The sequence below is a fragment of the Amblyraja radiata genome, chromosome 7 (genome assembly GCF_010909765.2).
Source record: "Amblyraja radiata isolate CabotCenter1 chromosome 7, sAmbRad1.1.pri, whole genome shotgun sequence".
Taxonomy (NCBI): Eukaryota; Metazoa; Chordata; class Chondrichthyes; order Rajiformes; family Rajidae; genus Amblyraja; species Amblyraja radiata.
In genome coordinates, this window is record NC_045962.1 from 23,585,055 (window position 1) to 23,607,070 (window position 22,016).

Below are 22,016 nucleotides of genomic sequence, written 5' to 3' on the forward strand. Positions count from 1 at the left end.
GGATTTGGTAAAATTGTAAATTGACCCTAGTGTAGAATAATGTTAGTGTGTGGGGATCGCTGGTCTGTGTGGACTCGGTGGGCCTAAGGGCCTGCAAAACTAGGGGGAAAAGATGCTGAGCTGAAGGAACAATTTGAAAGGGTGAGGGTTTTGTTCTGAGAAGAGCCTTAAAGTAGGTGTGGAGGCTTAAAAGTCAAAGTGAAAATTTAGTCTTTGTCATCCAAATAGTTGAAGCCACAGTCATCATTAATATGGTGAAAGCATTGGGAATGCGCAAAAAGGAACAGGTTTATAAGTATTCATAAAAAAAGACGGGTCCACGTGCTATGCATGGAGATGAAGAAACTATGGTGGTAGGTTTTGAGGAAGTCATGGGCTTGAATAATTCTGAGTTATGATATGGTTATGAATATTTTCCTTTACCTGGGACAGTTGTTGGGAGAATAATTAGTGAAACAAATACATTGTCTTTTTTGTAAAATTAAAAACCTTTAGATACTGGATATATGAAATAAAAATAGAAAAAGCAGGAAATAATAAGTCATGAAGCATTCATAGATGGTAAAGTAGCATTCATGTTTCAGGTAGAAGACCCTTTATCACTTCTGATACTTCTGCTTTGATTGTTCAGCATCCCCTTGGTCTATCAGAACAGTGGTTTAAGAATTAATGAATAATCTTTAACTTGAAACTGTAACCCTGCTTGTCTTTAATTAACCTTTTATGTTTGACTTTATTCTTATCAAAGTTTAGCAGCAGAAAAGTGAAAAGGAAAACAGATGCATGGGGAGGAGTTCTGGACTCCCCCAACATCGGGAACATGTTTCCTGCCTCTAGTGCCTCCAAGCCCTTAACAATTTTATATGTTTCAATGAGATACCCTCTCATCCTTCTAAACTCCAGGGTGTACAAGCCCAGCTGCTCCATTCTCTCAGGATATGACAGTCCCGCCATCCCGGGAATTAACCTTGTAAACCTACGCAGCACTCCCTCAATAGCAAGAATGTCCTTCCTCAAATTAGGGGACCAAAACTGCACACAATACTCCAGGTGTGGTCTCACTAGGGCTCTGTACAACTGCAGAAGGACCTCTTTGCTCCCATATTCAATTCCTCTTGTTATAAAGACCAACATGCCATTCGCTTTCTTCAGTGCCTGCTGTACCTGCATGCTTACTTTAATGGACTGATGTACAAGGACCCCCAGATCCCGTTGTACTTCCCCTTTTCCCAACTTGACGCCATTTAGATAGTAATCTGCCTTCCTGTTTTTGCTACCAAAGTGGATAACCTCACATTTATTCGCATTAAACTTCATCTGCCATGCATCTGCCCATTACCCCAACCTGTCCAAGTCACCCTGCATTCTCATAGCATCCTCCTCACAGTTCACACTGCCACCTAGCTTTGTGTCATCTGCAAATTTGCTAATGTTACTTTGAATCCCTTCATCCAAATCATTGATGTATATTGTAAATAGCTGCAGTCCCAGCACCGAGCCTTGCGGTACCCCACTAGTCACTACCTGCCATTCTGAAAGGGACCCGTTAATCCCTACTCTTTGTTTCCTGTCTGCCAACCACTTCTCTATCCATGTCAGCACTCTACCCCCAATACCATGTGCCCTAATTTTGCCCACTAATCTATGTGGCACCTTATCAAATGCTTTCTGAAAGTCCAGGTACACCACATCCACTGGCTCTCCCTTGTCCATTTTCCTAGTTACATCTTCAAAAAATTCCAGAAGATTAGTCAAGCATGATTTCCCCTTCGTAAATCCATGCTGACTTGGACCGATCCTGTTACTGCTATCCAAATGTGCGGCTATCTCATCTTTTATTATTGACTCCAGCATCTTCCCCACCACCGATGTCAGGCTAACTGGTCTATAATTTCCCGTTTTCTCTCTCCCGCCTTTCTTAAAAAGTGGGATAATATTAGCTACCCTCCAATCCACAGGAATTGATCCTGAGTCTATAGAACATTGGAAAATTATCACCAATGCATCCACGATTTCTAGAGCCACTTCCTTAAGTACCCTGGGAGGCAGACCATCAGGCCCTGGGGATTTATCAGCCTTCAGTCCCATTAGTCTATCCAACACCATTTCCTGCCTATTGTGGATTTCCTTCAGTTCCTCTGTCACCCCAGATCCTCTGGCCACTACTATATTCCTTGTTCCCCATAATAAATTCACCTTTTATTGGTCTTCAAGCGTCCAACTTTGGTCTTAACTAATTTTTTCCTCTTTGCATACCTAAAGAAGCTTTTACTATCCTGCTTTATATTCTTGGCTAGCTTACCTTCGTAATTCATCGTTTCTCCCCATATTGTCTTTTTGGTTATCTTCTGTTGTTCTTTAAGCATTACCCAATCCTCTTGCTTCCCGCTCATCTTTGCTACATTGTACTTCCTCAGCCATGGTCGTCTCTTTCTCCCCTTGGAATCTTTCTTCCTCCTAGGAATGAACTGATCCTGCATCTTCTGTATTATTCCTAGAAACACCTGCCATTTTTGTTCCACTGTCATCCCTGCTAGTGTATCTTTTCAGTCAACTTTGGCCAGCTCCTCTCTCATGGCCCCATAGCCCCCTTTGTTCAACTGCAACACTGACTCCTCCAATCTACTCTTCTCCCTCTCCAATTGTAGATTAAACCTGACCATGTTATGGTCACTGCCTCCTAATGGCTCTAAGACCTCGAGGTCCTTTATCAAATCCAGTTCTTTACATAACACTAAATCCAGAATTGCCTTCTCCCCGGTAGGCTCCAATATGCTTGGTAACGGAGTATCAAGGATATAGGATCATTCTGTCACGTGGGCTGTTCTAGATAATTGAATGAGGACTGATGAAACTTGATTAATCGAGCTAAATCAGGTGATAGGAAAAGCCTTTTGTTCACTGTACGAATAAGAAGCTCAGCATTTTGGTTCAGTGATTCTTCGCCAGAACTAGGAAAATGAATAGATACAGGTGAAGAGAGTAAGGGGAAGGGAAGGGAAAAAAACACGGGGAATGTCTGTGATAGGGCGGGTTTAGTTTTATTTTTGTTTTCTTGAGTAAAAATCGGGACCTTAGCAATGTAGATGACTGAGAGGAGACGAGATCACAGGTGCAGATGCATGATTGGTTGAGCAAATCAATAATTGTAATCAATAATCAAGGACTAGTCATGTTGGAGTAAAAATCAAAAATGCTGTGAATAGTTAATAGCTGTAGGACATCAATGGAGAGTAAAAGAGATTTACTTGTCACAATAATAACCTTTTATCAGAAACTCAATTATTCTGCTTCATTTAGAATATTTGTTGACAGTCATTCTCTCGCCATAGTAATGCAGATAATATGTAATAATGTATAGCATCTATGCAATATTACCTGTGATGCTGCAAAAACATAATTGGAATTACCATCTATGCAAAAATTGAGATATTTTCAAAAGTAAAGAGGATTATAAGAGTAAGGCCTGTGTGGACAAACTATCCACTAGTTTCAGGTATTTGACCCTATTTAACATTCAAATTCTGATCCTGGGCTATATATAGATTCTCCAGTTGCTATTTGGGAACACATCTTGTTGGAGCACACAGAGTGAACACACCTAACCAATTTTATCTCTGAAGGAGCCCCAGAATAATAACGGAACTATTTATTTGGATCAGCAAGAATAGGAGTGCTCAAGTGCACACTACCTTCCATAGTTGCAATTCCTCCTTGTGAACTGTTTTACTAGTGGCCAGGCGTTCTGTGGTTTCATTTTAAATTTGTGAAATTATATCAGGATGTGTATGAAGGAACTGCAGATGCTGGAAAATCAAAGGTAGACAAAAATGCTGTAGAAACTCAGCAGGTGAGGCAGCATCTATGGAGTGAAGGAAATAGGCAATGTTTCGGGTCGAGACCCTTCTTCAGACTGAGGATATATCAGGATGTCATATAATTATATCAGGATGTCACTTTGGAATGGGCAACCTTGTTTTCTATTTTCTATGTTTTTTAAATGCTGTTATTTTCTCCAAGTTTTCTATAAAACCTTCATTTAAATACTTCTGAAAATCTGTTTGTGTATTGAATTCCTTTTTATCACATCAATACATTCAAATAGTTTCACATTATTACTTTTTTGGGATAGGCGACTGTGGCCTTTTTGATGGAACTTGCAATTTGTCTCTACAACTAAAATACACTATTTTTTCCAATATGCATTACAGTCTATTGTGCATCTCTGTTTTTATAGCTATCACATTTTGCCCTTTCTGCTTATGTGCCTGCTCTTATAATCCTCTTCACCTTTTGTCAAGGTCTCTACTTTTATTCAGTTGGTAATTCAAAATCATCCATGATTATGCATCTGACTGATCTGCTTTTTAATTATATGGAAATCTGGTAGCTAAGCAACAGGGTCACTAGTGCAATGTTTTCTGCTTCTCTGTAAACTCGCTGAGTTCACTGGAAACTTTATTTATGCTACTGCATAATTTTTATTTAATATCTGTATAACATATAAAGAATATAAATTAAAGGTATGCTAGTGGTATTAATGGGAGTAATGTTCAATAGTCTAGAAAATCTACCATTCCAACAACCACCAAAGACCCGCAAATGCTGAATCATCAGAATTTTATTGTATACATTGAGAGTAAAAATGGATGTAGTGCTCATATTTGGGAGCACCACTTTGAACTCCTCGTTCCAAACTATGCTAACCTAACATTGTCCTTTGCTTTAAATTTATGCTGCAAATTTTTTTATTTGTCTATTTTTTATGCTGTGATTTTCCAACTAATTTCTAGTAAAGCCTGCATCAAAATACCCCAGAAAAATCTGTTTGGAAAATGCATTGCTTTTTATCACATCAATATATTCAAATGGTTTAACTTTGTTTCATTATGTTCTATGTGCATTTTAATGTCCTTAGTAAGTGTTGGTTAAATGATTTCTATTTCATGTTTTGCTTATTTGTCATATTTCACCCTATGACATAACATCTGTTGAAATTAATTCTAATCACTTTTCCAGGAGTACCAGATTTCTTCATTTGAAGAACGACTTATTAAAGAAATTGAATACCGAATCATCAGAATAACTTTAGAAGAACTTCTTGAAGAAGATGGCGAAGAAATGATGTTAGATATTTCTACTGAAGAATCCATTGAACCAGGATTTGTTTCAACAGTGAAAAGTTACAGAATTCTTGATGGAATGGGAGTTACCTTCCATTGTAAATTATCTGGCCATCCAATGCCTAAGGTGAGTAATATTTGCATTAGAATCCAAATATGAGCATTGAGTTTAAGAAGCAGGGCATTATGTTGCAGTTTTATAGGACTTTGGTTGGGCTGCATTTGGAGTCATGTGAGCAGTTCAAGACGCCTCATTACAGGAAGGATGTGGAAGCTTTGAAGAAGGTGTAATAGAGGTTGCCAGTATCATGAGAGTTACTGAAAGAGTAATAGCTATAGGGAGCAGTTTGACAAACATGGATTATTTTCTCTGGAATGACAGAAGCAGAGGGGACATGTGATAGAAATTTAGGAAATTATGAGAGGCATCGACAGGGTCAACAAACAGAACCTTCACCCCAGAGTGGAAATGTGAAATACTAGAGGGCATAGCTTTAAAGTAAGATGGAGACATTTTAAAAGAGATGTGTGGGGCAAGTTATTTACACAGGGAGTTGTAGGTGCTGCCAGACATGGTGGTGGAAGCAGATATGAGAAGAGCATTTAAGAGGCTTTTAGATGGCCACATGAATGTGCAGGGATATGGAGCTCAGCATAAAGGATTTAATTTAATTTAGCAACAGGTTCGGCATTGTGGGCTGAGGGGTATCCTGTGCTGCATGTTCTATATGCTACAATATAAGATCATATTATTTGGATAGAATGTATGTTTAATATGTTTTGCATAATGTAATTTTAATGAGTTATATCCAGATGGTATTAATTTATGTTTTTTTTAGATTGTCTGGTTCAAAGATGGTCGGCGCCTGAAACATGGGGATCACTATATCATGGAGACTTCTCAGAATGGCGAAGTAAATCTGCGAATTTCGACAATTTTGCCAGAGGATGAGGGCATCTACACAGTGTTGGCCAGCAACATTAAGGGAAATGCCATTTGTTCTGGAAAGCTGTTCATAGAACCTGTTGGTGTTCCAGCAACCCAAACTTATTTATCAACTACAGAAATGATGAGAAGAATGCGGTACTATTTATTAGACATTCTCTCTTTGTATAGATTGCAAGCATTGATTCATATTCTGTTGCAATTGGACATTTGCAAAGTTAATAAGTGTGTGATATCAAAATAAAAATGTTAACATTCATTGTTTATTCCCTTTCCCTAGATCCGTGTCCCCACGATCTCCAAGTCGGTCACCAGCACGTAGGCTAGAAGATACAGATGAAACTCAACTTGAGAGATTGTATAAACCCGTTTTTGTTCTGAAACCTACATCATTCAAATGTTCTGAAGGGCAAACTGCTAGATTTGACCTAAAAGTTGTTGGCAGACCCATGCCTGAGACGTTCTGGTTTCACAATGGTAAGAATTGTACGTTCTCATATCGATGCATGCAAGAAATATGGGGAATTTCAGTGATTAATGGGATTTGTTCTGATCCAGGACACCAGATTGTGAATGATTATACTCACAAGATTGTGGTGAAAGAAGATGGAATTCAGTCGCTGATCATTGTTCCTGCACTGCCAGCTGATTCTGGTGAATGGACTGTTGTGGCACAAAACCGGGCCGGCAAAACCTCTATCTCTATGACACTATCTGTAGAAGGTAACAAAAACTTCATTATCTTATTCAATGAAAAAAAATCTCATATGGATTTTAGGCCACCTTTTGGTGCGAGAAATGTTTACTGTTTATTCCAACAGACAGATGCAGATTAATAATGAACAACATATTTGTTCCTGTCCCTGTGCAGATGAGCTGAGATTACTGCACAGTGAGGGACCAGTTTATTACAATATTATTTGCCTCCTTGTGCATTATTTAGAAGGCACTGAGAAACTATTGAATTGGGATAGTAGGTTTCTGGTGCAATTCAAGAGAAAAAGTCTGTTATGTGAGCATTAGAGGAGCGAAAGGCAGGTTGAAAGTTATATTTTAAGTTCAAATATGTATAGAATATATGGTGGATTGCTCTGGCAGAAAAACAGAAATATCCACTTTGTAAAAAAAGTTAACATTTTTCCAGACCTTGTCCTTTAGTTCTCATTACAGTATACCATGTAAACAGTGTCCTAAGCTCTGCACAGGATGGTGTAATGGGAGAATGTGAACAGATTTAATTTCAATGAAATTAATGGCCTGGTTGAACCTAATTAATTTTGTCTGAAAGCTCCATATTATAAATGACCATACTTGAAGAAAAAACAGGTCAAAAATAGACCATTTGACTCCTCGGGTTGAGTTTTTCCATTAATGAGATAGTAGCTGCTCTCAGTCTTAACACAAAGTATCAACCTTTGTAACAAATCTCCGATTAGTAAGGCTAAATGGATAGAATGCTTAATAAGCCTTGGACCTCTACATTAAATCTCAGATTAACATATGCCAGTGACTGCTTTATCAAGTTTATTTTGTAATACAATACAAGTGAAAAATTATATTTGTTTGTTGCGTTTACTAAAAAAAAACTTTAAGTTTTACGGTGCATGTGTCATGGCAGATTCAAGTTTTTAAGTTGCTTTATTTTAAAACTTATTTTAATAGCTAAAGAACATTTATTGAGACCACAGTTTATGGAAAAGTTGAAAAATGTCAGTGTCAAAGAAGGTGCCCCTATTGCAATGGGAGTAAAAGCTGTTGGAAATCCAAACCCTGATATTGTATGGCTGAAAAACAGTGATATTATTGCCCAGCATAAGTATCCTCATATCAAGTAAGTATATTGCAATTCTGATAGTAAAATGTTAATATTCATAAGTACATTTGTCACATTTATCCCCTTATAATTTTTGCTTGTTTGTATTTTAGGATTGAAGGTACTAAAGGAGAAGGTACACTCAAAATTGATTCTGCAGTTAGTTATGATGCTGCGTGGTATACTGCAACTGCCATTAACAAAGCGGGTCGTGACACAACAAGATGCAAAGTCAATGTTGATCTTGAATATGCTGAGCCTGAACCAGAAAGGCGATTAATCATTCCAAAGGGAACATATAAGGCGAAGGAGATATCAGCCCCTGAACTGGAACCCCTCCATCTGCGTTATGGTCAGGAACAATGGGAGGAAGGTGATCTGTATGATAAGGAAAAACAGCAGAAACCTCGCTTCAAAAAGAAGACTAACTCTGTGAGGCTTAAGTGTTTTGGGCCTGCACATTTTGAATGCCGACTAACACCAATTGGTGACCCAACGATGATTGTTGAGTGGTTGCATGATAGTAAACCTATTGCTGCAGCCAACAGACTTCGCATGATTAATGAATTTGGATATTGTAGTCTTGACTTTGAAGTAGCATATCCTCGAGATAGTGGTATTATCACCTGTCGAGCCTCAAATAAGTATGGTGCTGATCAGACATCAGCTACTCTCATTGTGAAAGATGAAAAGAGCCTAGTTGAAGAATCACAGTTACCTGAAGGCAGAAGGGGAATGCAGCGATTTGAAGAACTTGAAAGGCTAGCCCGTGAAGGAGCACTTACAGGTGTTTCAGAAGATCTTATAAAAGAGACAACAAAGCCTGAAATTGTTTTGTTTCCAGAACCAGCAAGAGTACTGGAAGGAGAAACAGCCCGTTACCGCTGTCGTGTCATAGGCTATCCTCAACCAAAGGTCAATTGGTATCTGAATGGACAACTTATCCGCAAAAGCAAACGGTTTAGACTACGGTATGATGGTATCTATTATATGGAAATTGTTGATAGCAAATCCTATGATTCAGGTAATGTCAAAGTTACAGCAGAAAATCCTGAGGGGGTTGTGGAACACACAGTGAAACTAGAAATCAATGAAAGAGAAGATTTCAGATCGGTCTTACGGCGAGCTCCTGAACAGAAAGTTGAAACCAGCATATCAGAACCAGCCAAGCCATTCTTTGAAGTTGTAAAAGTAGATAAAACAACAGATGCTGCAGCTAAAGAATTGGTAATGCTTAAAAAGACTGAAAGAATTGTTCATGAAAAATTAACAGAGGAAACGGAAGAATTGCGCAGCAAGTTTAAACGTCGAAAGGAGGAAGGTTATTATGAAGCTATTACAGCAGTTGAACTCAAATCGCGTAGACGGGATGAAGTTTATGAAGATATGCTGAGAAAAAGAAAGGAAGAACTTCTCCATTTTACAAAACAGGTACCTGAGGAAGAGAAGAAATTACCTCCTCCTGAAGGCACAGTCACCATTCCAACTTTCAAACCTGATAGGTTTAAATTATCGCCAAGTATGGAGGCTCCCAAAATTTTAGAGCGCATTCAGAGTCTGACTCTAGCTATTGGAGATGAATGTCATTTCCGTGTCAGAGTAGTTGGCAAACCAGACCCTGAATGCCAATGGTTTAAAAATGGTGTGAAGATTGAAAAAACTGGACGAATCTATTGGTACTGGCCTGAAGACAATGTTTGTGAACTTGTAATTAGAGATGTCATACCTGAAGATTCTGCCAGTATAATGGTAAAAGCAATCAACGTTGTTGGCGAAATCTCAAGCCACGCTTTTCTGCTTGTACAAGGTACTTAAATTTGTGGATTAAACTCTTGATTTTGTTTTTGGAAATCACTTTGCATTTACTTTATTTTAATTTTGCTCTACAGCCATACAAGTGATCACATTTTCTGAGGAGCTTCTTGATGTCAATGCAAAAGAGAAAGATACCATGGCAACCTTTGAATGTGAATTATCGGAACCATTTATTAAAGTACAGTGGTTTAAGAACGATGTGCAAATCTTTTCTGGTGACAAATACCGAATGCATTCTGATCGGAGAATTCATTTATTGTCTGTATTGACCATTAATATGAATGATGCTGCAGAATATACGTGTGCCCTTGTTGAAGATTCTTCAATAAAATCAACAGCTAAGCTTATTGTGGAAGGTGAGAAAAAGCTTAAGTTGCATACCAATATTGTTTTACTTTTTCAAAGTAAAACAGAATGAGATGAATGGGAGCAGGCAACAGAATAGTTTACAAAAGGGATTCTACTGCTTTTGGGTCCAGATTGTTAATGAGTTAACTGGGATGCATGTAGCCAGAATTTGAGTTTTTGTAAGGTTACAGGTTGTCACTTGTCCAGTGTCCTTGCATCTCCTTATGTAGCCTGGGATTTAACTTTGCCCTAATTCTCTTGTTTAGTTTAATTTAGAGATACAGTACGGAAACAGGCCCTTTGGCCCACCGGGTCCACGCCCACCAGCGATCCCCGCTTATTAACATTATCCTACACACACTAGGGACAATTTTACATTTATACCAAGCCAATTTACCCACGTACCTGTACGGCTTTGGAGTGTGGGAGGAAACCGAAGATATTGAAGAAAACCCCTGCGGGTCACGGGGAGAACGTACAAACTCCTTACAGACAGCACTCGTAGTCGGGATCGAATCCAGGTCTCCGGCGCTGCATTAGTTGTAATGCAGCACTCTACCGCTGCGCCGTAGTGCCTTGGAATATCTTAGACATGGTGCTATATAAATACATGTTATTTCCCTAGATATTGCCATATTATCAACATACGATGCCTTTATGGATCACAAATTCCTATTCAAAACAATACCATGTTAAGTTATAATGTAATGTTGTCCCATGTCTTTGATCCATAACATTGAAGCATAGCTTTCCACTGAGAGCGCCAGATTTACAAACTGCAATATGTAATTTCATTATGTGAGTCAAGATATTAAAAACTGCAATGATGAAATTACTTAAAAGTTATATGTTGTTATCTGCCATAGGAACTATAATTGAATTAATTGAAGAGCTTGCAGATATAGAAGTGCCAGAGTCATTCTCTGGTGAACTGGAATGTGCTGTTTCATCTGAAGATGTTGAAGGAAAATGGTATAAGGGGGATAAAGAGATCTGTTCTAGCAGCAAGTACTCAATTTCTTCTCGTCGTGGTCGGCACACTCTGACAGTTAAGGATGTTTCCAGGGAAGACCAGGGTCGCTACAGTTTTGTAGTACATGACAAAAAGACAAGTTGCAATCTGAAAATGAAACGTAAGTTAATTTGCATGAAAAATTATAAAGTACACCCTTTTGTATTTTCTGATATGCACTGATATTTGTTTTGAGGATGTAAATTTATCAGGTTTAAAAAATATTGCCAAAACATTATTGACAAAAACATCTTTGTTATTTGCAGCACGTGCCGTGACTATTCTTCAAGAGCTTGGAGATCAGTCTGTTTGTGAAGGCGATATTGCTCAACTTGAAGTAAAATTCTCTCAAGAAAATGTTGCAGGTATTTGGCAGAAAGATGGCCAAGAAATCCAAGCTAATGAACGTATTCACATTGTTATAGATAAAACATCACACATGTTGCTGATTGAGGATGCAACTAAAGAAGATGCTGGCAAATATTCATTTCTTGCTACTTATTTTGACCTCTTAACATCTGGACATTTAACTGTACAGTGTAAGTATTCTATTTTTTAACATCTGTATAGTTTTTTCATGGAACAACATTCATGCGATCAAGAGATTTCTGGAAAAAAATGACACGCATATTTTATTTATTTTCCAGGTATTGATATTGTGATCCCTCTTAAAGATCACACATCTCTTGAGGGAACAAAAGCAGTTTTGGAGTGCAAAGTTTCAGTTGCACATATTACTTCTGTGAAATGGTACTTTAATGATCAACCAATTCAGTTTGGTGATCGGATACAAACTGTTGCAAAAGGGGCTAAACAGCGCTTGGTGATCAGCAGATCATTTGCCTCAGATGAAGGATGCTATAAACTTGTCATTGGCAAAACTGAAACAAGTTGCAACCTAACAATTGAAAGTATGTGCCAAATTATTATGAAGTTGTTTAAGAACTTGCGCCTTTGTTTGTTGAAAAGACTGTTTTCTGAAACTTGGATTTGTATCTTTTTGTATAGGAATTCAAATTATTAGAGGACTTAACAATATGACATGCTCAGAGACACAGAATATTACATTTGAAGCAGAGTTGTCTCATACTGGGATTGATGTAGCTTGGATATTTGGAAAACAGGAGCTCAAAACGGGTCCTAAATATAAGGTGGTAGCAAAAGGCAAACTTTACAAATTGACTGTACTGAATGTAATGAAAGATGAAGAAGGGGAATACACATTTATAGCTGGTGAAAAGACATCAAAAGCAAACCTTACAGTTTCAGGTACAAAACCATTCTTTGATATTATGTTAATTTAACAATGTTAAATATCATGGCCATCTCTTCATGGAGATAAATTGAAAGCTTATTCTAAATATTGTAAATTTCCTAATTGTTGGAACAATGTAATGAAAATAGTCAGCGTGCACATTATTTTACATTTGTTTAAGATATTTGCTAATTTGATTCGTTGAAATAAAAAATGGCGTCATCGCTAATAGTTTGCTTAATCATCAAGTACAATCAAGATGATAACCTAATCACTAATGTTAAAAAAATGTTTTATAATCAAATTAAGATATCTGGCATTAAATATTAAGAATTTTATTTTATCAACATATAAAATATATTTCATGAATGTATACTAATATTTAATGTAAATAACTAAATGTTTTTTTCAATATCTTCATTAATACTTGTTCAGACATCCCAGTTCTCTTGAGAAGACTGTTCTCTTGAAAGCTAGGCATGGACTTTCTTTCTCTATGTATAATGAAAGAATTTTCTTCCAACCAGTGGTCATCTCAATTGATCATGCTTTCAAATTTCTGCACGTGTATATTTCTGCACGTATATATAATCTGGCTATGCAAATTCACCCATAAATTTTCAAAGCATTTTCAAGGCAGGAATGCAGAACAGTTACAGAAATGCAAACATATTTGTTTTGTAAAAGAGGGAGCCATTAGTTAATTCAAAAGACAAGCAGTCTTCAAAATAAATTTGTTTACTTGTAACTTTCTTGCAGTAATCTGGGACTTTAAGAACACAGTTGCTGCTCACAGTGGGATGCTACTTAAGAGATTTGCTTTGGAAACTGACATGACAAATCTCCTCTATTGACACATGAAATATATTTTATAAAACAACGTAACATACATTGATATATTATGCTCATCGATCTAATCATTGGATGTGGGATGTTTTAATTCTGTACAGATGTAACAACATAGGAGTGGACAATAAATAAATGTTCATGTAAATCGATTCATTAAATAGTTCATTTTTGACCTCTGCAAAAATCAGTTTACGGATAGTTCTCAGGAAAGGAACCCTGGCATAAACCAGGTCTGCTGCACGTTTACCCCTTTTGTGGCATACTGCAATATTCTTATTATTTAATGTTACTTCTTCATCTGAGGTTGAGTAAATCACTTTAACATGAAGAATCTGAAAGGCTAATTGGTCTGCTTACAAAATCCTCAATCTAACTCTCCCGTGCTTCTGCAAGGAAGATTAATCTGTGAATTTTGTATATAGATTTTACAGGGCCACTCTGTTTCTTTCCTCCTGGCTTCAGATAATCGTCTTGAAATACATTTCATCCCATATTCCTTTACCATTACCTTTCCTCAAACTCTGAAATACATTTATTTATCTAAATCTTTCTATTTCGTTGTTTCTTGGAATAGAAATAACAAGTCACTTTTTAAATTTCATTTTGATACATATTCCTAGATTTTCTACACTTCCTCCCTCTTCTGAACAATTCAATTTTAAACTTTTATTCAATGAAAGAAAAATCTGTGTACCACCCGCATACCCAAGAAAATAATTCAAATTCATCTCAAAACTACTGGAATACCATTTATTTACTAACGCAAAGTTTAAACACATATTTTAATGTAAAACCTTGTTTTTAAATTTTCTTCATGGAAATTTACTTGCTTTAATACATTTAGAGTCAAAGGATCATATGGCATGGATGGCCCAACTGCCCATGCCAACCATTTCTAAAGATAAAAATAATTCCAACAGTATTATTGTTAATGAGTAGAATTTTTAGTATTGGCAGAGACAAGCATGTTTTCACATTCAAGATAAAAGATAAAGGGAGGGAAATGGGAAATATTTTCTGTTTGCTAATTATTAATTTTATGACTTTTCTGAAAATGTCTACATAAATACATTTTCATGATTGTGGAACTGTCATGAATATTCATCTTGCAATAGGGTAAACTGACATCATGGATGGATAGACAAAGATGAGATTTTAAAGTAAATATAGACTGAAGCTAATTTAGTGAGTGATTTGGAACAGAGCACTCATTATGTGAAAGGACAAGAAATATTTTATTAGTTGAAGTCTCTGGAAGGTAGTGAATGAGAAGATAAAGTCAGAAGAAAAGCATTGAAAAGTAGTAAAGCCACAGGTTTCAGTGCGAATGCTGTGATTTAGATAGAGGCAGATACTTTTGTGGAGATCGAAGTCATGATCTTGTTTTTGAATATGATGATGGGTTAAAGCTTATTGAATAAAGTATCAAGATGACAAATATTCTGCTTCAATTTTAGAAATATCTGGGTAGCGGTTTTGAATCAGTAACAAAATTATGCAGCTAGCTTTGCTTTCCCAATATTACGTTGCAAAAAGTTGTAGATCATCTAAGCATTGACATTAGGTCAGCACTCACAACATAAACAAGCTAGAGATTGCGAAATATTGGGGAGGTAGAGATAAACTGATGTTCTTGATAAGCAGCCTACAGTTAAAGAAGAAGAGATGTTGGATCACTGATCCATTTTGTTGTGAGAATAGAGAAGCCACTGCATTAGATGATATGGAACTAAGCAAGGACAGTTCTATTAGTCTTGTTTATGTTCAAAAAGCATTTGAGAAAAAATGTTATCAAAAGCAGAAAAGGAGTGACAAAGTACCATTGTCATTTCCCATGGACATGATTTCTAACAGAGTATGTTTTCAGTATCAAATATGCCATTTGTTAATTTCTGCAACTCTAAGTATAAATGTGTATGTATGTTAAGTTTCTAAAATTGTTCTTGGTTGTTTTGTTTCATTCCTGTATTTTTAAACATCTACAGGGGGTGCCATCAGCAGACCACTTAAGGATCAAACTGTAGCTGAATCACAGCAAGCTATCTTTGAATGTGCAGTTGCTAATGCATCCTCTGAAGGCAAATGGTTAAAGGATGGCAAACCAATGAATTACAGTGACATTATCCGAAGTGAAGTGGACGGAGTCACTCGACGTCTCATTTTTGAGATAACTAAATCAGAAGATACAGCTGAATACACATACCAAGTCGCAAGTTCTAAGACTTCTGCAAAACTTAAAGTTGAAGGTCAGTGTATTACCATAATTATTCATGTCTTCTCTATATTTAGAGAGTATAAATAAAACTTTTAATGTAATTGGCATAATCATGTAATTGTTAATAGAAAAAATGTTTACCAGAAGGACCTATTAATTAAAAAATTGCCCTGGATTATAGTTATAACTAGACCAATTGGGACCCGTTCGGTCCCTGTCACGTGGGAGGCCTTGTCCCCCAACGCAACCCATTCCCCAACGCAATATTCGACCACTCACCCGTTCCCCCAACGCAATATTCCACCACTCACCCATAGTCCCCAACTGTGCAGGGGCGGCTCATTTGCCCTTTTTCAACCTCCCTCATGTTAAACTTTAAAAAAAATGCAATTGCACTTGCTAGGGCTAGCAGGACTCGGTGTCCTGGTATTGCAACATTGTAGAGGGCAGGCTACAATCCCATTGTGACATCATAGCTGTAACTGCCAGCGCAGATGGAATAAATATTTCTCAAAGTGGGATTTTGTAAAGTTAAAAATGCGAATAACTTGTAAAATATAACATCAATCTGAATGAAATTTGATTAAAAAAAAACATCACAATACAATTGTGAGTAAGGTGGTGCAAAAATTGTAGCGCTATCGTGTACCGTTTTGGCGTAGTTCTGGGCATCCCTGAATCACAGACAGGCAGACTCGCAAACAAACAATGTGAGAGTTTTAGTTATATACTAGACCAAGTGCAGACCCGTTGGGTCTGCTCCCACAACGCACCTATTCCCTACCCGCAGCCCCCAATTACACTTGCCCTGCATGTGGCAATAGCAATTCGCCCTCCCCCTCCTGTGAGGTGAAAAGTTCAGAGGGTTCCTGTCGAGCCATTTTGACGTCATCAATTGTAGCTGGTCATTTTAAATTCAAAGTATTTTGATTTTTTTTTAATTTAATCAGTAATAAGTCAAGAAATTAAGCATAAAATGTTCAGTGAAGGTGCTCTCTGCCTAGAGGGGAAAAATGTGAATCAAAAAGTTTAAAAATCTTGTGAAAGTTGGGATTTTAAACTTTAATCGGAAGAACATGTCAAATACCTCCCTTTCCCCTGTCTGAAGAAGGGTCTCGACCCGAAACATCACCTATTCCTTTCCTCCGGAGGTGCTGCCTGATTCGCTGAGTTACTCCAGCTTTTTGTCTTTGGTTTAAACCATCATTTGCAGTTCCTCCCTCCACATTTTGTCTGCTTCCAGATATAGTTGTGTTAATTGGAATTTGTTTTCAAAATGATTGGGTGCATTAGCAAAGGTTCCCTAAAACAGGGCAGGCTGCTGGGAAAAGTAAAGACAAAAGCTGAGAAGAGACTTTATTCCTCATGGTTATTGTCGTTGAAGACTTGTCCTCTGTGCACTCTGGGCAAATAGAGTTTGATTGTATCTATATTTTAAAAGGGATGTGTTCATCAAAACTATTCCCCCATAACTACAGCTATAATCGGTGGTTGGCAAGGTGACTATGGCCAAGGTTCCTTGCATGCTGTGTAAGGAAAGTTAGTTCTCTATTTGGGAGAATTGATTACAATTCATTTTGCTGGGTCAGACGGCGACTAAACATCCAAATAAAAATGTACGTCAGGAGCTAAAGGAGTAATCAGTCAAATTAGGCACTCAATCAATTACACAATGGCTGAAAATCAAAACAAACCTACAAATGTTAGAAGTAAAAAACAGAAACGTCTGCAGGTCAGGTAGCATTTGGAAAGTAGAAATAAAGTTAATGTTTCATGTTAATGTTTAAAGTTAATGTATAATGTGGATCTATCGTCAGAGCTAGGAAACAAAGAAAATAAATTTTAAGTTGTAGAGAGGATGGGGAATGGATGCATAGGACAAGAATGAGGCAAAGGTTAAGTTATAGTGAAAATAGACACAAAATGCTGGAGTAACTCAGCGGGCAAGGCAGCATCTCTGGAGAGAAGGAATGGGTGACGTTTCTAGTCGAGACCCTTTTTCCTACGTTAAGTTATAGTGGTTCTCTGATCAAATGGGTTAATATGGGGCGATAGATCCACATCCACATCCACATCCCCTCTCTCCCCCCTCCCCTCCCCCTCTACCCCCCTCCTCCTCTCCCCTACACCCCCCCCTCCCTTAGAAACATAGAAACATAGAAATTAGGTGCAGGAGTAGGCCATTCGGCCCTTCGAGCCTGCACCGCCATTCAATATGATCATGGCTGATCATCCAACTCAGTATCCCGTACCTGCCTTCTCTCCATACCCTCTGATCCCCTTAGCCACAAGGGCCACATCTAACTCCCTCTTAAATATAGCCAATGAACTGGCCTCGACTACCCTCTGTGGCAGAGAGTTCCAGAGATTCACCACTCTCTGTGTGAAAAAAGTTCTTCTCATCTCGGTTTTAAAGGATTTCCCCCTTATCCTTAAGCTGTGACCCCTTGTCCTGGACTTCCCCAACATCGGGAGCAATCTTCCTGCATCTAGCCTGTCCAACCCCTTAAGAATTTTATAAGTTTCTATAAGATCCCCTCTCAATCTCCTAAATTCTAGAGAGTATAAACCAAGTCTATCCAGTCTTTCTTCATAAGACAGTCCTGACATCCCAGGAATCAGTCTGGTGAACCTTCTCTGCACTCCCTCTATGGCAATAATGTCCTTCCTCAGATTTGGAGACCAAAACTGTACGCAATACTCCAGGTGTGGTCTCACCAAGACCCTGTACAACTGCAGTAGAACCTCCCTGCTCCTATACTCAAATCCTTTTGCTATGAAAGCTAACATACCATTCGCTTTCTTCACTGCCTGCTGCACCTGCATGCCTACTTTCAATGACTGGTGTACCATGACACCCAGGTCTCGCTGCATCTCCCCTTTTCCTAGTCGGCCACCATTTAGATAATAGTCTGCTTTCATGTTTTTGCCACCAAAATGGATAACCTCACATTTATCCACATTATACTGCATCTGCCAAACATTTGCCCACTCACCCAGCCTATCCAAGTCACCTTGCAGTCTCCTAGCATCCTCCTCACAGCTAACACTGCCCCCCAGCTTAGTGTCATCCGCAAACTTGGAGATATTGCCTTCAATTCCCTCATCCAGATCATTAATATATATTGTAAATAGCTGGGGTCCCAGCACTGAGCCTTGCGGTACCCCACTAGTCACTGCCTGCCATTGTGAAAAGGACCCGTTTACTCCTACTCTTTGCTTCCTGTTTGCCAGCCAGTTCTCTATCCACATCAATACTGAACCCCCAATGCCGTGTGCTTTAAGTTTGTAAACTAATCTCTTATGTGGGACCTTGTCGAAAGCCTTCTGGAAGTCCAGATACACCACATCCACTGGTTCTCCCCTATCCACGCTACTAGTTACATCCTCGAAAAATTCTATAAGATTCGTCAGACATGATTTACCTTTTGTAAATCCATGCTGACTTTGTCCAATGATTTCACCACTTTCCAAATGTGCTGCTATCCCGTCTTTAATAACTGACTCTAGCAGTTTCCCCACTACCGATGTTAGACTAACTGGTCTGTAATTCCCCGTTTTCTCTCTCCCTCCCTTCTTAAAATGTGGGGTTACGTTTGCTACCCGCCAATCCTCAGGAACTACTCCAGAATCTAAAGAGTTTTGAAAGATTATTACTAATGCATCCACTATTTCTGGAGCTACTTCCTTAAGTACTCTGGGATGCAGCCTATCTGGCCCTGGGGATTTATCGGCCTTTAATCCATTTAATTTACCCAACACCACTTCCCGGCTAACCTGGATTTCACTCAATTCCTCCAACTCCTTTGACCCGCGGTCCCCTGCTATTTCCGGCAGATTATTTATGTCTTCCTTAGTGAAGACGGAACCAAAGTAGTTATTCAATTGGTCCGCCATATCCTTGTTCCCCATGATCAACTCACCCGTTTCTGACTGCAAGGGACCTACATTTGTTTTAACTAATCTCTTTCTTTTCACATATCTATAAAAACTTTTGCAGTCAGTTTTTATGTTCCCTGCCAGTTTTCTTTCATAATCTATTTTTCCTTTCCTAATTAAGCCCTTTGTCCTCCTCTGCTGGTCTCTGAATTTCTCCCAGTCCTCCGGTATGCTGCTTTTCCTGGCTAATTTGTACGCATCATCCTTCGCTTTGATACTATCCCTGATTTCCCTTGTTATCCACGGATGCACTACCTTCCCTGATTTATTCTTTTGCCAAACTGGGATGAACAATTTTTGTAGTTCATCCATGCAGTCTTTAAATGTCTTCCATTGCATATCCACCGTCAACCGTTTTAGAATGAATTGCCAGTCAATCTTGGCCAATTCACGTCTCATACCCTCAAAGTTACCTTTCTTTAAGTTCAGAACCATTGTTTCTGAATTAACAATGTCACTCTCCATCCTAATGAAGAACTCAACCATATTATGGTCACTCTTGCCCAAGGGGGCACGTACAACAAGACTGCTAACTAACCCTTCCTCATTACTCAATACCCAGTCTAAAATAGCCTGCTCTCTCGTTGGTTCCTCTACATGTTGATTTAGATAACTATCCCGCATACATTCCAAAAATTCCCCCCCTCTCTCCCACTCTTCTCTCCCCCATCCTGTCCCCCCCTCCTGTCTCCCCTCTCCTCTCTCTCCCCCTCCTCTCTCCCCTCTACCCTCTCACCCCTCCTTCCCCCACCTTCCCCCTCTTTCCCCCTCCTCTCTCCTCTCTCCCCCTCCTCTCTCTCCCCCTCCCCCTCCCTCCCCCCTCTGCCCCCTTCCCATCGTCTCCCCCTCTCTCCACCTCTACTTTCTTTAAAGATAATTGAGATTTTAATGCAAATACAAATTTACAAAATTCTGTTTATACAGCTGTCAAGATAAAGAAGACCTTGAAAAATCAGACCGTCACAGAAACCAATGATGCAATCTTTATGTTGGAACTTACACATGCTGATGTTACTGGAGCACAATGGATTAAAAATGGTGAAGAAATCAAAACAAGCGACAAGTTCGAGATTACTGTAGTTGGGGTTGTACATACACTTAAAATTAAGAAGTGTGTTGTCCCAGATGAATCTGTGTACACCTTCAAACTTGGCAGAGTGTCAGCAAATGCCAGACTTCACGTAGAGGGTAAGTAATGACATTTTCTTTTCTTTTATGCCTTAAGTAAGTAAGTAAGTTTATTGGCCAAATATTCACATACAAGGAATTTGCCTTGGTGCTCTGCCCACAAGTAACAACATGACATACAGTGACAGTTACGAATGACTCCGAAAACACTAAACATTAATAATAATAAAACATTAATGATAAAACACCATTGATCAAGCATGTGAACCAACAAAATACCAGATCAAAGGGAGGCTACAGATTTTTGGCTGTTGAGTAGAGCAACTACTCGTGGATAAAAACTGTTTTTATGTCTGGCTGTGGCAGCTTTGACAATCCGGAGGGAAGTGATTCAAAGAGTTTGTGGCCAGGGTGAGAGGGGTCAGAGATGATCTTGCCCGCTCGCTTCCTGGGCCTTGCAGTGTACAGTTCATCAATGGAGGGAAGGTTGCAGTCAATAATCTCTGCTGATCGGACGATTCGCTGCAGCCTCCAGGTGTCGTGCTTGGTGGCTAAGCCAAACCAGAGCATGATGGAGAAGGTGAGAACAGACTCTACGATGGCCGTGTAGAATTGGACCATCATTGCCTGTGGCAGATTGTGCTTCCTCAGCTGCCGCAGGAAGTACATCCTCTGTTGTGCCTTTTTGACTGTGGAGTCGATGGTAGCCCCCCACTTAAGGTCCTTGGAGATGATGGTTCCCAGGAACTTAAAAGACTCCACAGATGTGACTGTGGTGTTGTTGATGGTGAGTGGGGTGAGGGGAGGGGGAGCTCTCCTAAAGTCTTCAATCAATTCCACTGTCTTAAGAGCATTGAGCTCTAGGTTGTTGCTACGGCACCAGGACGCCAGCTGTGACACTTCCTGTCTGTAGGCAGATTCCTCCCCATCCTGGATCAGTCCAATCAGGGTTGTGTCGTCCGCAAACTTGAGAAGCTTGACAGAGGTGTCAGGGGAGGTGCAGTCGTTGGTGTAGAGAGATTAGAGGAGAGGAGAGAGTACGCAGCCTTGCGGTGCTTCTATGCTGAGCGTTTGCGGGTCCGAGATGTGCTTTCCCAGCCTTACATGCTGTTTCCTGCCTGTCAGTAAGTTGGTTATCCACTGACAGAGTGGTTCAGGCACAGTCAACTCGGAAAGTTTGGAGTGTAGTAGCTCTGGCACAATGGTGTTGAATGCAGAGCTAAAATTAACAAACAGGATCCTCGCATAGGTCCCCTGGCGGTCTAGGTGCTGTAGGATGAAGTGCAGGCCCAGGTTGTCTGCATCATCCACAGATCTATTGGCCCGATATGCAAACTGCAGAGGGTCCAGCAGGGAGTTTGTGATATTTTTCAGCTTGGCGAGCACAAGCCTTTCGAGTGTCTTCATGACTACAGAGGTCAGTGCGACAGGCCTGTAGTCATTAAGCCAAGTAATCCTTGCCTTTTTGGGTACAGGGACAATAGTGGAGACTTTGAAGCAGGCAGGGACAGTACATGTTTGCAGGGACTGGTTAAAAATGTCTGTATAGACCGGTGCCAGCTGTTTGGCACAG

General features: G+C 39.2%; 1 protein-coding gene across 6 annotated transcripts in view; it reads left to right on the forward strand.

Moving 5' to 3' along the window:
* ttn (titin) overlaps positions 1–22,016 on the forward strand; it is a 324,330-nt gene that overhangs the window by 15,863 nt on the left and 286,451 nt on the right. For all 6 annotated transcript variants that reach the window (XM_033023845.1, XM_033023846.1, XM_033023847.1 and 3 more), the window contains exons 18-30: positions 5,020–5,250; positions 5,963–6,207; positions 6,350–6,546; positions 6,628–6,792; positions 7,732–7,900; positions 7,996–9,689; positions 9,772–10,053; positions 10,912–11,178; positions 11,324–11,596; positions 11,705–11,968; positions 12,066–12,326; positions 15,147–15,407; positions 20,240–20,503. In XM_033023845.1, the coding sequence (XP_032879736.1) occupies positions 5,020–5,250; positions 5,963–6,207; positions 6,350–6,546; positions 6,628–6,792; positions 7,732–7,900; positions 7,996–9,689; positions 9,772–10,053; positions 10,912–11,178; positions 11,324–11,596; positions 11,705–11,968; positions 12,066–12,326; positions 15,147–15,407; positions 20,240–20,503 (4,573 nt within the window). The remainder of the gene's footprint in view (positions 1–5,019; positions 5,251–5,962; positions 6,208–6,349; positions 6,547–6,627; positions 6,793–7,731; positions 7,901–7,995; positions 9,690–9,771; positions 10,054–10,911; positions 11,179–11,323; positions 11,597–11,704; positions 11,969–12,065; positions 12,327–15,146; positions 15,408–20,239; positions 20,504–22,016) is intronic.